The 17,692-nt window shown below is 36.5% G+C and overlaps 1 protein-coding gene across 42 annotated transcripts in view; it reads left to right on the top strand.

Moving 5' to 3' along the window:
* Nrxn3 (neurexin 3) overlaps window positions 1-15,495 on the top strand; it is a 1,555,288-nt gene extending 1,539,793 nt beyond the window's left edge. For 18 of the 42 annotated variants that reach the window (XM_048799095.1, XM_048799096.1, XM_048799098.1 and 15 more), the window contains one exon: window positions 12,701-15,495. In XM_048799095.1, the coding sequence (XP_048655052.1) occupies window positions 12,701-13,002 (302 nt within the window). In that variant the 3' untranslated portion in view covers window positions 13,003-15,495. Of the gene's footprint in view, window positions 1-4,074; window positions 4,638-12,076 lie in introns of those variants that run through there. The other 24 variants (XM_048799086.1, XM_048799081.1, XM_048799077.1 and 21 more) reach the window with 3 other exon arrangements.
* Window positions 15,496-17,692: the final 2,197 nt, after the last annotated feature.

Consider the following 17,692-nt stretch of genomic DNA (forward strand, 5'->3'; position numbering starts at 1 on the left):
AGTGGGGGCTGGAGGGAGATGGGGGTTGGAGGGAGTGGGGAGGGGGGCATGGGAGGAAGGAAAGAAAGTAAACAGAAAGAAAAGAAGGAAGGAAGAAAGGAAAGGAAGGTGGGTCAGTCAGGACATGTACTCAGTGGTTAAGCATCCCTGAATTTAATCCCTGTTACCAAAAATAAATAAATAAGTAAATAAAACAATTTAGAAACAAATACCAAGTAAAGAACATGCTCTTTCACTCTTTCTCTGAGCACCACTGTGTCTGGGGAGGAAGTTGTGAGAAGTCAAGATATGGGCAGAGCTCATTTTGAATGGCAGATGGCAGCCATCTTTATAATCCTGGTGTCCACATCCACCAGACTCAACATTTCTTGCCTAAGCTAAACTGTGGTTCCGAACTGAATCACTGAGTCTCCCAGAACAATCCCTCCCTTTGCCCCATGGACACATAAAATTGCAACCAATGAAAATATGTTTGTACACCTCATAAGAAGAACAGATAAGTAGGATTTTCTTGTATATTTGATGCCAAAGTCTTGAAACTCCTCTTTTATATATTTGTTCTCCTGACACCTTTCTCAGCTCCCCCCTAATTTTTAAGCTTTTCTCCTCCGGTGTTGCACTCATCTTAAAATAGGCCCCTCTTCTTTTCTCTCTGATATTTTCCCTGAGAAATTTAAAATCCATAATGTAATGCACAGTAATGCATTGGGGCCTTCCTTTGAGACCTCTCCTGTACACTGAGGTCAACGTCCTCTAACAGGCAAGACCCCAGGGGGGGTGGGTTTTGCAAGTTAGGTTACTTCACTTTATAATTTCTTTGGACTTCTCAATCTCTAGCAGATCAGAAAAACTTCTTTAAAACAAGTTACCATAATGAATTCTGACCAGTGTAATTTCATCTGACTACATTTGTTGTTCTTAAAATCTTGATTTTACATTTAGATGGGGCTATTAGGACATGGTGGGATAAAAAATGGTTGCATCAAAATATGCTGTTTCAAAGCAAATTATTGCATTATTTGTTCTCAATGGCAAATATAAACCTAACACTTTCTTAACACTTCCTAGAGTCATAAATACATAAGATGCTCATAGTGATAATTAAAAAAAAAGCATAGACAGCTAATGAAAGATGAAATGGAGCTATAGTAATGTGATTATGTATCTTACATTAGACAACAAAGAACCTTTATACATGTGAACTAAAGTTTGACTTATATTATAAAACTGTGTGCACACTATATCCAAACTGTGTTGGCTTTATTTGAAACTGTGGCTTCCATGGGTTTAAAAAATATATACATGATTTTATTTGCAAAGTGACACCCCTAAATTTTAGCATGTTCAATTGTTTAAACTAGTGATTTCCAGGATGTAAGTAGTATTCTACTTGTAAGAGATTTAAAACAGGCAATTTTGAAATAGGTAAATTACTCAGTCAAAACTGTAGGGGACCCAAATTGCTGATACATCTTCCTCAAAACACCTCTCATTATCTAAGAGGAGAATGCATTGGAAGTATCTTATTCTTGAAGTCTCACACTTAGATCAGTTATGCTTCCTGCTTTCAAAAGTTGCCTATGAAACAAAAAGCAGTTCATGTAAATGCATCAAAACTAACTTTGTTCTTTAGAAGTCATTGGATGCCTTATGAGACCATCCAAGCATTTAGAGGATTTTCTCGTATAATAAAATTCAACATTAAGACTATAATTATTCAAAAAAATTCAACTAAATGGCAACAAGGGTTTTTCTTTTCTTATATTATTGGGATTTTTGTTTCTTCTTTTAAAACTTTCCAGCTGCCCTTTGTGAAGTTCCCGGAATAATGATTAACATTATTAAACCAGAGACTAAAAATCTTGGTACGGACTGACCCATGGGGACACATTACTACAATTATTTTTAAATAAAACAATAAAAGGGGCGTCTCACAGGGGGGAAAGTTGGACTCAGCTTCAAATTTTATTCTATTTGTCAAAGTCACCCAAAAGAGTTCTTAGGAGTGGCTGGAATTGGCTGTCAGAACCAAGTGCTCTCAAGTGTCTTGCCTTTGTGGTTTGCCTACCCGGGTTTCCCAGTCCTTGGTTGAACATTGATGTTCTTGCAGGGATAAAATATTGAAGAAAATTCTAGTAATCTCTTCCAGTAGAGGCAAAGGCCATTTCTAGAAACTCCTTCCCCATGTACCTTCTACAGTGTCTTCCTCTCACTTCACACACACATACGTGCACACACACTGCACACACACTGTGACAGCATACTCTCTCCTCCTTTCCTCAATGTACATTGGATGGGACATTTTGTCTCTCAAATTCTTTTCTAAAAGACTGGCACAGTTTTTCTCAATGCATTTCAGTAAACCATACTCATTTTATGATTATCCTATAGTTTATACATACTGATCCTGTTCTCCTTTTGAGTGGAGAGAAGTTTCAACACTATTACAAAAAGAAAAAATGTATTGGTTATTCCTTCGTTTATCAGGCTTATTTTAACAGCCTATTTTCATGCAAGGTGCTCTGTCAGTTTGACAAAACCCAATTACACACACACAAAGCAATGTGAACGATCATTCCTCTGTGCCTTACAAAATATGCCTTCTAAGGCCATGAATGAATATGAGGTAAGTGTCCTAAAGCATAACTCAACAACTTGAATATATTTTGATAGCAGTTCATATCACTATAAGCTCTTCTCCAATCTCCAACACACACATGCGTGCACACACACACACACACACACACACACGCCTACTTGTACAGACACCCATGAACCTCCCCATTCTTTCTTTCCCATTGGAAAGAAGCCCAGGGATGTCCTTCACCCCTACTGGAAAGGCATGAAATAAAGCATAGTACCTTCCTCTCGTCCCCAAATTGATTTTGTGTTGCTGATTCCTCCCTACCACTAACTTGCTGTTCTGTTATTCTATTTTCCCTAAATGCAACTTACTTTAAGCATGTGTTAACTTGATTGACCTTCCTACAGTGAAAGGATAATAGAGAATGACCCATTTGTCAGTCTAGCCCCTTGCTTCTCTTTAAATGTCTACTTTTGACGTACATCCAGACTGCACGCCCTTTTTATTTTTTTAAAGAAGTGAAACCAAAAGTAAAATGCTTTTTGAAGAAAAATGCAAAATTTGTTTTTAATTTTGGCTATCACAAAATGGGGAATCAATAATCCAGTAAAAACAAAGTGAAAAAAATAAGAAATAACGTGTCCCCGACAGCTCTGTCTGTGCCTTTTCCAGCGTGTGCATCTGGTTGTTCATCTCTGAAAATGTATGAAATACCTTTTTCTTTAAACTTCTTTTTTTTTTTAATTTTCTCCCTTCTTGTTTGGGAATTAAGTGCTTTTTGTATTATATATATCTATCTATACATATATATATATATAAATATATTTCAATCAATGTATTTCTTTTTAATTGCTAGTTCTTTATCTTAGATTTGGATTTATCCAAAATTATGAGGAAAAAGTTATGAATTGTTTTCTGCAGTTTTTCCCACTCCCTCTTTAAATGTGGAACAACTTCAGCTGCAGAATCCTCACATCCACATCTTTCAGATTAGCCAGCCTCGTTTCCAATCGTGCTGTGCACAATATGGGTGCTGTAGGAAGACAGATGGCATCAGACTATACCATCTCTGTACAGGGGAGTAATTAGTGGCCCAGCACGTGGGCTCCCTAAGAGGCACTGCCTTTCAGTCACCTCTGCTGATCCCTAAACCCCCAGATCTAGATGGGGCTGTGTGGCTGCCGGTGAAGTTGTTCAACTTGAATGCATAAATCTAGTCTTCTTGTTTTTGCTTTGAACTTTTTGATCATGATTATTAGTATTATTATTTTATGTATTTGGCTATTTTGAGTAGGAAGAAAAGTTTAACATTTCTATGATTTGAAAATCTTATAATGAAACTGTAATGATTTTTTGGAGTAATTGCATGTTGAAGAAGTTGCAGCTTAGGGTGTGTGAGATTGTCAGTGTTAGAGTTCTGTTCTTTATTTCCATAGATGGGCATGTGTAGGCTCATTTGTTTTTGTATATTGCCCATCCCTTCCTTACAGCCAGAAGCTCTAATGCAGCTAGATCACTCCGTGCCGCCCTTACATGGACATGGCGACTCACTTACACATTTACTCCTCTCATCTTCATCTCCTGTGTAGTGCACTCATAGACACGCCCCTCCCTCTCTGCATCTTCCCTTCCCATAATCCCCCTTTCTTTAGCATTGTTAAAATTTATGTGCTGTCATTCATTCCCTTAAATTTAAAAAATTCTAAACTTTGTGAAAAAGACAAGAAAGTTAAATATATGTCTGAAAAATCTATACCGATGCAGAAATTCATTCAAAACCCTGTAGATACATAGATTTTTTTTAAAGACAAAATTTTTTTAAAAGAAAATTTTTCAATCATAGCAATCGGAATTATTTTAAATTCAAAATCAATGCCCTCCCAAACCCCCAAAGTAAAAATTCGTTTAAGTGCAGATTTTTTTTTCTTTTCATGTTATGTGGTGTGGATGTATGTGTTGTTACCTCCCTGTATCATCCTGTTGTAAATTATTATATTTGAAAAATTAGACATTTTGCTCAAAAGTTTTTAAGAAATGACAACAACAACAACAACAAAAAAAGCAAGTTACAAGAATGTGACAATTCTATTTGTCCAAGAGCATTCTTACACAACTTTCTTTTGTAAATTTTTCTTTCATGCCAAAAAACATGCGGGCAATTTGTTGATGTAAGTTGACTATGAATTAATATGGTATGCTTTTCTTTTTTAATTTGAATTATTTTGCTTTTATGGAAATGATTCCTTTCTTTTTATTTTCCAAAACAGCCTCTATTTTTCATTTGCTTTGACTTTTTTGTTTGTTTGTTTTTGTACTGTGAATGCCTTTAAGTTATTTGCTGTTCTTCCCTTAACTTATTTTGCGAAGTTTATTTTATTTTCTACTATATGATTTTGAAAACTATATTAAGTATTTTATTTTATTTCATTTGCATCTATTTGCTTAACTTTCAGTTATATTTTGCACTGAACTGCTTCTAATAATCAATGTGAATTGCACTCTTAGTAGAAGAGGGTGGACACAAAGTCCTTACGACCCATAGAAAACCGAGCCTCTTTGCAGGGACTTCTTTTTACTACCAACTTTAAAACCTTGACAGTATTGGTAGCTCCACAGTCGGGTAGTAAAATCGGCTACAGCAGATGGGAGGCCTATACCCCAAAGGGAAAAAAAAATGAGTCAAGTTAGCTCCAAGTGTTATCAGTGGTAATTTCATCCTTAATTTAATTCCTTAGAAAACATTCAGGCAAATCAGTCCTTTATTTTATTTTCTTTCAGCAAAGGGGAAATAAGGTACTCTCAAGTGATTATGGTAGTTTGGTTTTTCCAGGATTATGCTATCCCCATCACCACAGGCTACAAAATCAATTTTACTGAGAATAAAGACATAAAGAATCCCAGGTGTTTAGAGTGTTGTACTGATATCAGTGCCTCCTAATGTATGAACAAACTTCTGGCAAAAATGAATGCACACACACTCTCACACATGAATACACACACATGCACATACATATAAAAAACTCACACATATAAACACATACCCATAAAGAACATATAAGCATACACATAAGTACACATACTCACACATAAAATACATATACATATAAGTACATATAAGTACGCACACAAGGGACAGGGATTGTGACCCAGCGGTAGAGCGCTCACCTAGCATATGTGAGACCCTGGGTTCAATCCTTAGCATCATGTAAAAATAAATGAACAAAATAAAGGTATTGTGCCCAACTACAACTAAAAAATAAATATTAAAAAAAATAAGTACACACACAAATACACACATACACACTGAGAAAAGGCACCAACACACACTCTCTCTCTCTCTGCCTCTCTCCTTTTTTCTATTAATAGTTGCCATATTTTTCCTCAAGGATTTGATAAGGTAAGCTTTAAAAGGATCAATATTCTATCAAGGAAAATCAGAAAAATGTTCATATCTAAAATTTTACTTAGAAAATATTTCAGGTAGGTACCACTATTGTGTGTAACTCTAGGGAGAGAATATTCCCTGACCTTCAGGTTATTTGGATCAATGCTAACACACGCGTACTTCAAGGATGGGTAAGAAGCAGTATACAATCTTTGTAAAAGAAGTTACTTGTTTTACTTTAATTATAGACATCAAAGTTACCTGAAACTATTATAGAACTAAATGGTGGCTAATACATAGGTTTCCACTCAGCAGTTTTTGATTGTTTGCTTTTGTTCTTTTTACCACACTGGGGATTGAACCCAGAGCTTTATGCATGCTAGGCAAGCATTCTACCCCCTAGCTATGTTGATAGCCACTGCAACTCAGCAGTTTTAATGAATGGACTCTATCTCAGTTCATGTGATTTTGTGTTGTTCAGCATGTTAAATAATATTGCAGGTTTAAAACATGGAATTTCCTAAATAGGCTGTTAATTTGCCTAATTGTATCAAAAAATTTTGTTTCTGTTGAAGAAGCGGGGTCGATTAATAAATGGCCATTTTTTAAAACTATGAGAACTTTGAAAACTCATAAGTCATCCCTCACACTTCTTGTTTAAAATAGCCTCAATAATCTAGACCTTACATAATCATATCTCTACCTTAGCATGAAGCCATTACATAAAAGTTACAAGAAATTGATCAATTATTTAGTTATTATTGATCAAAACATTAATAAAAGTAATAATAGTAGAAACAGAATTTCTAAGGAGCCATAGATACTGTACTAAGGTGTTAACATGCAATGGTTTGAGATAGGTAGGCTATGTTATTATTATCATTACCATTTTATTTAGAGTTTAAGATACTTGACCAAAGTCATATGGCTAGTAAGCAGTAAAATTTTGACAGCAAACTGAGTCCAATTGACCTCAAAGGTGAATGAATACTCAATTTGGCATTCTGTATTTTATGATTATAATTATATCAAGAGCTGTGGCTTTTTTCCCCTGGTAATATGTTAAAAAATAAATTTTGTAGCCGTTCAGAGTCAAACATATTTCAGGCAAACCATTTGTTTGGATGAAGAGAGAAGAATGATATTCTACTTAGAAACTCTCATTTTGTTAAAACATAAGTTAAGCCTTCAGAGACATTTGAAGGTTTTTTGATGTCTTATCCCCAAGTACTGGCCATGTTTGTCTATAACTATTTTTTTTAAACCTTTGAACAGCTAATTTGGTGGGGGAAAGAATGATTTCTCTCAATTTTAGGTAGTTTTCCAAGTAGAGAATTAGAATAATGCAAATAAGAAAGAAGGCAAAGGACCCACGCACCTACAACAGAAATTCAAAGAGTTGGACCACGGTGTCCTCTTCGGAGTCCCATGGTTAAGTGCATTGTGTTTGGAGTTTCGTGAGTGCTCAGACTCAACCATCTCCAGAGAGGAAGAGGCTGGAGCTGCATGGAGACTTCATGCTGGTCTTGTTTTTTTTTTTGTTTGTTTTTTTGTGTTTTTTTTTTCAGGTGACCCACTACATTTACCATCACCCACAACATCCTCACAGTTCAGAAGAGTTCTATTAAATTTTTAATACACTGTCTTTTTCGATGGCCGAGAGCCCCTTTTGCTAGATATCAGCCCTAGAGGCATGAATTATATATCTATAAATACACTCATAAAGCAAAAAAGCAGGACAGCCTTTGGGGCTAAAATAGACCTTTTATATCTCTAGTGATCTCTCTAGTTTAAAGGAAATCACAACTACGTAAAAAAAAAAAAAGTGTATATATTCCCAATTTAAAAATGCTAACTTTAAGGAATACAGATGGTTCTTATTCCAAACCAAAGAAAAATTCTGAGGGTAATATAGGAAATTAGGATTTTGATAGATTCTAGTTTTCATATCCCTCTGCTTATAACCCTTTGTGACATTAGGTTCATTGATTATGTGAATACTTGTGTAAGTATGGATACATGGCTGATCACTAACTCTATAGTCTCTGCACAATGAAAAATAATTATTGTCAGCCGCACCAACATTTCTGAGTGTAGTCACTTTGGATTACACAAATATACAAAAAGTCATAATCAGCCCCCCAGAAACTAAGTCTATGAGGATCTAATAGTGGGAGAAATATACTGCTCATCTCTCCATCTCAAATGACATATGCCCCTAGACCATCCCCCAAGTACAGTTGTCATGAAGGGTTGGTCCCACGTCCCCCAAATACTAATATCTGTGAATACTCAAGTCCCTAGTGTAAAACAACATAATAAGTCAGTAATGTGTGCTTGTTGTCCCATCTACTCATGAGGATGTGGCTGGAGGATCTCTTGACCCCAGGAGTTCATTGCAAGCCTCTGGGCAATATAGAAAGATCCCCTTCCCACCACCCTCTCAAAAAAGAAAAAGAAGGTACAGAGTTTGTACCTTATTTTTATAATGTATGCATACCTTCCTTATATTAAAATATTCTCTAGGTTATTTTAGGGAATAATGACCAGAAAAAAAATCATCTGCACATGTTCAGTACAGTCACAATTTTTTCTTAAATATTTTCTATCAGCACATATTTTTATTCTTGGATGTAAAACCCACAGATACAGAGGGCTGACTAAACTATAATCACCTTAAATATTAGATATAGAATTTTATATTAAAATTGATTTTATATTTGTTTAGACAGTTTTCATGTTTAAATCTTTCTAAAGTTTTCTACCTGTTACTATAATTCTCATTTGTAATAATGATCCTTGCATCCCAGGCAACTTCATTTTAAACTAGAAGCACTTTTCCAATTCCTTGAGATGTCAGGAAAGGAGAGTTATAAATACTTCTCCAATTTCACTGATTAAAGACCAGCATAATGTGGGCTCCAATTTTCCCAACAGAGGGCATCATTTATCATTTTTTTAATCACTAATGCCAGGATTAATAACAAAATGGCAAAGAAAATGGAGGGTAAGTAGTTTTGACATTGAAACTTAAAATAGTAATACTCATCATTTTAGTTTTAAAATAAAATCATTTCAATCTGGGGCTCCTCTATTTATAAATAAGCAAGCTTCAGAACCCTCTTTCTGTACTGTTGTGAAATGCATGGTTCTTACTATGTTTCTAAATCCAATAGAAATGCCTGTATTAGAATGTTTGAATGAAAAAGAAATATCAATTCAACTGCAGAGTGAGCAGTTTGTAGATTCTGGAAAATTTTAAACAACAAAAACACTGTGAAGCTTTAGCTAGGATTGAAGAGAGAGAAAACAAACCAAAAACAAACAACAACAACTACTAAACAGCCAATTTAAGACTCCAGTTGGGTATTACAGATGGTACACTAAAATTGCAAATGAATGCCACTCTGTAATCATGAAGATTGGAATCTGGGTCTCACTTAAAGAGACACTAGCTTTCTACCCAACATTTTATGTAAATTATTTGTACCCAACAGATCAGTTATCCCCTGTCCTTTAAGCCAATTTCTTCTTTGCTTACTCTACTTTGGGGTATATTTTGACTTGGTCACAAGGAACAAATGACTCTTGGTATTTACGCCTGGAAAAACCTACATGTTCAACCTTTGTTCTAGTTAAACTGGAGTTTTAAAAAACTCCTGTCTTGTCCTCTGATGACAAGTAAAACCATTCCTAAGAAATCACTAGGGAACCTTTATACAGATTGTATTGGCCTTCACTTCTCTCTTACTGATGCTCACCTCCTACTCAAACACTGCCCTCCTCCACTTTTCACTTTAAATATACCACTAGGTGCCCCCTACCAGAATAATAATAAGAAAAAAAAAAGTTTGTTCAGGGTTAGTTTTAGGACTAGCTTACCTTTAGGGAACTGCGCTCCAAATCCCATTTATAAAAACTAGCAAAGGTGTATAAATTATGAATCAACCAAGTCGCAAGGCATATGAATTATATATGTTCATGACTTAAAAAAAAAAATAGGCATTCTAGTCCAGTAAAGCACGTCTTATCTCTGGCAAACCTGAAAAGATCATTTAGCTCAATAGTTTCAAACTCTGAGCACTAGAATAGATGCTTGGGTTTAAGGCAGGAACCACAGACCATATTGAGATTCTCAAAAAGCATGTTTTATGTCCCCATATACAGTAAAATTATCGAATAGGCCAGAGATGTCACTACAACATTCTGTTGTTCTCTCCTTCTAAATGACACATTTTATATACATGATCATCTCCCTCCGCTACTCAGTTTATAAGTACCACAGTGTTACTGGATAGACAGAGAGATTAAATGCTTCTGACATGTATGCAAGCAATTCTCAGATGCTTGGAAAGTATATAAGAGTTTTCTTCTCAGGAGGCCATTCTCTTAGCACATCTGAAAACTCTTCAATTTAGATGCAGTAGTTCTAATTGAGACACCGGAAATATTTGAAGATACAAGGTATGGAAAGCTGAGTAGGAAAGTTCTAATTTGTGAATCAGTCCTTAAAGGAATAACCCTAGAAGACTGTAAGCTCAAAGATCTGGCCCTTTGGTACATCCTTTGAATTTGAATTGGCAGTATCTAGACAGTGCAAATCCTTGTCTGTCTTTGTCACTGGTGAAAGAGGACACCTCAGCAACAGTCATGTCTATTAATAGATGTTCACCATTAGCCATTCCATCCCCGTAAGGTTAGTAATTACCCAGGGCAGAACATACAAGAGTGAACACACGTTAGCATTATGCCAGTTGACAGCTTAGAGAACAAGCCCATAAAGAAGCCATCAATGACAATATCATATTAGGTTCTATTCCTTCTTAACTGGGAAGGGAAGCATCATGCCACTCCTGGTAGAGAATTTTTTAAGTGATAGTTGGAATAAATTCTTCTGGAATAAATTCGGTGAAGAGACATGAACTGTGACTTTTTAAGATCCTTCCTCTGTTTAGAAAATAACATTACAAAGATATGCAAAAGAGACCTTGATTATTTCACTTGTAGGTGAATAATCTTGGGCTTAGAGTTAAGTGAGCAACTTTCCTTGAAAAATACTTCTGGTGCCCATGATTTGCCAGGCACTGTGATTTAATGAACTGTTCTGAACTTTCTTTCCTTAGTCCACATGTTTATAAGTGCAATATGCTTTTGCCACTCTCGTAAAGAATCACCGATTTAAAAACATAGTGTGCTAAGTCAACATTTCTGAATCTAATGTCAGTTTCCAGCAAGTCATGGATATGGAGTCTGGGTGTTTTTAAAATCTAGCTTCCAGCTCAGCATATATTGCATACAGCTTAAAAGCAGTGCATAAACATATATTAGATTAATGCAAGGCAAGTTTTCATGTAGCAGGGGAACTTCTGGAAAAGCATAGTTCAAATGAGTTTATTAGATGAAAACATTGAACCTTTTGCAAATCCCTGTCGCTTAGCTTACAGCAAATGAGAACTGCAATTAAGAAGTGTTGGAGTCAAATACTCCCATGCCTTAGGCATGTAATATATTTTATGTGCTCTTTTCCCTGTTTAAAAAAAAAGTGTGAAATAAAAAGTAGTAACTTCAGAAAATACTATGAATTCTTATGTCCCTTGATCTTGGACTCTGTCTCAGTAATCTGAAGAGTGGGTCATTTCCATTCCCAGGAGAGCAAGTAAGTTAAGACTCAAGAAGGCAATAAAGAAATGTTATATGCACATTCATAAATCCACAAATCAAACACACAGTGTGTGTGCACCCACCCACCCACAACACACACTTTTGATAGCCTGTCAGTATTTGTAATAGTATAATTGAAAGTCATCACCTTCTAAGTAGATCCTGGAAACAGCATATGTGAATTCTATCCAAATAATGACTTGAGAGTATCTTTAAAATCTATGTCCCCAATATAAGGATATTGGGTTTGGGTGATCAGAGGAATAGAAGGGGCTCTAGGTCAGCCTAAAATGCTTTAGGCTACAATCCCAAAAGATCCCTATGTGGATCGGGGCCCTTTTATTGTAAGTTCAGAGGCATCTCCTATTACTGCATTCATGGAGAGTGACTGCAGCTTGTGTTTACACTTGTACTAATTCTGTTTTTCTTTTTCTTTTCACTCCCAGGAGGTGAATTAGTTATCCCTCTTCTTGTAGAAGACCCTTTAGCTACCCCTCCTATTGCTACTCGTGTACCTTCCATTACACTCCCCCCTACCTTCCGCCCCCTCCTCACCATTATTGAGACCACCAAAGATTCCCTGTCCATGACCTCTGAGGCGGGGTTACCTTGCTTGTCGGACCAAGGCAGCGATGGTTGTGATGATGATGGCTTGGTGATATCTGGGTATGGCTCAGGGGAAACCTTTGACTCTAACCTGCCCCCTACTGATGATGAAGATTTTTACACCACCTTCTCCTTGGTAACAGATAAGAGTCTTTCCACTTCAATCTTCGAAGGTGGCTACAAAGCACATGCGCCCAAGTGGGAATCCAAGGACTTTAGACCTAACAAAGTCTCCGAAACTAGTAGGACTACTACCACATCTTTGTCCCCTGAGCTGATCCGCTTCACAGCTTCCTCCTCGTCTGGGATGGTGCCCAAATTGCCAGCTGGCAAAATGAATAACCGTGATCTCAAACCCCAGCCTGATATAGTCTTGCTTCCGTTGCCCACTGCCTATGAGCTAGACAGCACCAAACTGAAGAGCCCACTAATTACTTCCCCCATGTTCCGTAATGTGCCCACAGCAAACCCCACGGAGCCGGGAATCAGACGGGTTCCGGGGGCCTCAGAGGTGATCCGGGAGTCGAGCAGTACAACAGGGATGGTCGTCGGCATTGTGGCTGCTGCCGCCCTCTGCATCTTGATCCTCCTGTACGCCATGTACAAGTACAGGAACAGGGACGAGGGGTCCTATCAAGTGGACGAGACGCGGAACTACATCAGCAACTCGGCCCAGAGCAACGGCACGCTCATGAAGGAGAAGCAACCGAGCTCGAAGAGCGGCCACAAGAAACAGAAGAACAAGGACAAAGAGTATTACGTGTAAACACGATGACACCGGTGAGACATGGATTTCCAACCGATTTCTTTACACATCCACATAGGAATACTTTGACAGTGAGACGTGACAGGTGTCAGAACTGTTCTGAGACGGGGTATTCCATGACCATGGTGGGGAAAACCATTTTTAAAAGGACACACACCGAGAGGGATCTATCGACCGAGTTCCCCCGAGGCTGTGAGGGTCAGCCCCGGCTGGGAGACGGGAGGTTCTCTCCGCCCTGCTGTATCATAAAGCACACGCCCAGAGCCCTGCGCGCTCCGGGGGGCTCCACCACGGCCGCGGACTCACAAGCTCCCTTCTCTCCAGGACCTTTTACGAGAGGTACAAGACTTCATGGCTTACTTGTTCCATAACTCCAAGTGAGTCTGTAATGATGTTTGTGAAGCTTGACTGTAACAATGTTTTTTTTTTTCAGTTTAATTATGTAAAAATCAAAAACATTTAAAAAAAAAAAAGAAAAGGGAAAAAAAAGTTTAAAAAAAAAAACTCAAAACAAAAAAGAAATCACCCTTATCTGGTTCTGGCCAGTGTGTGTGTAACTTTTCAAGATCTGAGGGGATAAATGGCTTTTGGGTTTCTGTTTATTTTTTGAGAATGACTGGACATAAGAAGAGGAAAAAAAAAAAACTCAGAAAACAAAAAGTACGAGAGACTATTGCCATATGAACTCAAAGCTACCATGGTGTTCACTCTACATATCAGGTGTGGTGTCTCTAGAATATGTTGTTTGTTTCCTATAAGATGCTTTGCTGAGTACATAGCAAAACCCATGTAATGGATGATAACCTTAATTTTGAAGAGCTGGTCCCCCAGGATCTAATTCTAGAACCAGCCACCCAAACCCTGAACAGATGGGTTTAGGGCTGGTTTATCAGAGCTATTGGCTTTACTTAACAATATTGTTCCTGTCCATTAACCCAAATTGTGTTAAAGGGGAAAAAGCCCCACAAACTAAAACAGAACCTTTCCTAGAGAAGGGAAGGGGGGTGGGCTGGACCTGTAATTGATTGACATGCATGCAAATAAAAAAACGACAAGACAATACTGAAGTCTGTTGCATAATCAGAACAGACACTATGGGAGTTCAACTTGTGATGGAGCCACCAAAGGTCACGTGAGCCAAACATGTCATGACAGAGTGCAAATAACATAGTTCTTCCCCACCCCTCAACATGGTAATGGTTTCCATAGTGGTTTAATTTTGTAGCCTGACACGGATAACTGTCCTTCCATTTGCTTACTTCTCCCTTCACCCATCTTTTTTAAAAAACAAGTAAATAAATGAATAAAGCTGCTGTGACACACAAAAAAAGGAATTTAATAGTATAATATATATATAAATAAATATATATACAGATATATTTATCATGGTATGTTTGATGGGATGACTGACACAGAAATCTGTTAAAGTCTTGAAGTGGAATGAGAATGTTATTTTAAAAGAAAATAACAAAACAACAAAAAAGTAAACCTTAAAATGTGAAGAAAGCGTGAGTTTTAGTTTTGTCACAGTTAACTGTGTCAAAGAGAATTAAAAAAAAATCTTCTCAGATTTTGTTTACATATTTTACTACATTTTTGCTGGTATAATTCCTTAGCCACCTATGTACATACTGCTTGAAGAACTGTTATTTCCTTTCTATTTGTTTATTTCAGTTCGTTTGGGTTTATATTCCAGTTGTCTTTTTTGTTTTCTTTTTGTAAAGAGGAAACAATGTACAGAAAAATAATAAACCGGTTGTGTGGCCATAGCTATTCAAAAAGCAAGAGACAAAGCAAGATAAACATTCACATGAGACTGGAGTGTGTCCTCTGGAGGGTCAGATATATACAATTTTTTTTGTACAGATGAAAACCAATCAGCTGTTTAGATTTAGAAATCTACTCTTGCTGGTCTTTGTAAGTTGCATGAATATTTGACTTTGAAACAAATATCTGAAAGACATGGGGCAAAAAGCGCAATCTAAACAATGGTAGCCTTTACTAATATGTATGGAAAGAGGTGTTCCTCCTTATCTGATATTTCAATGTGTTAAGAGTTTCTGATTTTTTGTTGTCGTTAAAAAAAGACAGGACTATAAAAAGATATCAAAGCACGATTTTAGATAACTTAAATGGCCCAGCCTACATGAAGTTGATTATATCTCGGTGTCTGTAAAAGATTGCTGTTCTTGGAGTCTTGAGGTCTTGTGAACTGATTTCCTACTTTCTTTCTTTACATTTTTTCTTAAATTTGAGTAAAAACACATTTGTTATATTCCTTTTAGTGTAAGTTTCTATTTGGACAATTTTATGGGAACATGTGCATTCTGTATGTGAGCTTTTATCATACTCTGTTGTTTTATTAGCAAATCCTGAAGGAATTTATTTTATGATGTTGTGATGTTACTGCTTTTTCTTTTTCCTTTTCCCTTTCATTTTATATTTGCATTTTTGTTCAAGGATATGCTTAGCAATAAAATGTTCTTCCCAAAACCCTGTATGATGATGCAATTTTATTGTCTTAATAGTTGGGAAAAGATCTGACCCTGCAATTAAATCTGTCATATCTTATCAGAAACCACATAAGGTAGGGCTACTTTCACATGATATAAAATGTCCTTATTACTTATATAAATGACTAATGATTGCATATTCATTACTAATTACTTATGGAAACTTATCAAAAGTCGCATATTATGTGATAACTTATTCTTAACTGTTAACTCAGTCATTATTGTTTTGATGGCAATAAGACAGTATCCAGGAGGAAAGCTATTTTCTGAAAAGGTAAGATGACAGGAGCATTGTATTCTGAAAAAATGATCGGACACTATATTTAAAACACTGTTTGGTATCTTGCAGTATTTTCTATAAGCCAGAAAACTTTTAACATTATTCTAGGTCTCTGTTCATGTAAGGACTGAACGCTTTAGATGTCTTCTGTCCAAGCTTCCCACCATATCATAACTTTAAAAAACAACATTGAATCCTAGAACAAAACTTAAAGGAGTGCTTGAATTTTAATGGTTTCTTTCCAGACTTTCTGATAATAAAATTCTTCCTACACTCATTAGAGCATGAATTTTTCTCTATTTCTGGGTCCCTAAGTACAAGCTTACTTTCTCAATTAGACAATCACTGTTGTTGCCTCTGTTTTTCACCATGATTCAGGAAAACAGGCTTAACAAAAAGCTGTCCTCTATCCACATGTTCGTTACTACTTTTCAAAGAGAATTTTTAACAAGCATAATTAACCCTTCACACTCAGATTTCTATTCACTCTCTTGGGCATGGAAGAAAAATCAGGCTTAGTGATGTCAAAGTATAGAAAGTTCCTTTTTTTGGCTTTTGTTTCAGATAATTAAAGTATAAGAATAATTTATCAATGCCCATGACATGGCAGGTAATGTATTTTTTTGATCTATGTAGTCTGTTTAATCCTTAAGTTGTCAACAGCATTAATTTTAAAGATGAGGAAACAAGGACACAAAGAGCTTAAGGATAACTTGACTAATGTATTTCTCATCTCATTGTGTGAAAAATCAGGGCTCTCTAACATGGAAGTCAGAAGAACGTCGTAGAAAAGTTTTGGACACTGAGGTCCAAAGGAGTTGGCTAGGTGACCCAGCTGGGCTACTAACAAAATATGGGCAAATATCACAGTGTCTCTGAGATCTGGCATTCTTTTGAAAAGAAGAAGAAAGGAAAGAAGGAAGGAAGGGAGGAAGAAGGAAAGAAAGGAAGAAAGGAAGAAAGGAAGGGGAAAGAAAGAAAAAAGAAGAAGAAAAATAGTTGTAACCCAATGACTTAGACTTGCAAGTTAGTTTTGGGAGAGAGGTGGGACTAGAACAATATACGTTTCTTTAATTGATGTTGACACAGAGTAGGTACTTAACAATGTAGTTTTATACTTTGAGCTTTGCTCTTCCCTATATAATAGCTTCTCTCTACAATTAGAAATTCCACATTGAGTTCTACCACCAAAAGAGGATTTATGTAGTAGTGTAGTTGTCAAGGAATGTAGCCAAGTCAAATCCAAGGTCTCTCAGCTGTGATTGACAAAACCAGGCTTTTTCTAGGCTGTTCTTTGATTGCAAGCCTAAGTACAACTAATAAACATACAGCACTGACATTTGGTAGTGTATCTGTCTGACAGAAGATTTAAAGCAAATGGCTAGAAGCTGGGGCAATTTATGTATGCCAGATTTGAGAAAAACGTTAAACTTTCCAGAGAGATTCCCAGATGATAGACATTACAGTAGATTTCATCAAGACCAAGACTGGGCAGCATTTTCTTAGATACATTAGTCAAAGTAAATCAACAGGATTCATTTTTTATTGTCTTTCCATGAGGAAGTATTGAAATTACACCATCCCTTTCCAATGTGTTTAAATTTGGCCCTAAAGTTTTAAATAAAAAGGGTTAGTTTACATTCTGGCTTTAAATCCTGGGCTCATCTTCTGTTGACTGGACACCTTGAGGATGGTATGCAGTGACTCTAGCATCTTCCATGATATTGTAAATATTTTCTACCTCTCAGGGCTATTGTATAATTAAATGAGCTAATACGGATCTAAGTGCTGAGCGCCATGCCTGGTTCAAAGCTGTGACATGATGATCTTTTTTTAATCTCTTATGAGAAATAAAAATCAAAATATCTCTAAAAGTCAGGAAAAATAGATATTAGAC

The sequence above is a fragment of the Marmota marmota genome, unplaced genomic scaffold, assembly GCF_001458135.2.
Source record: "Marmota marmota marmota unplaced genomic scaffold, marMar, whole genome shotgun sequence".
NCBI lineage: Eukaryota > Metazoa > Chordata > Mammalia > Rodentia > Sciuridae > Marmota > Marmota marmota.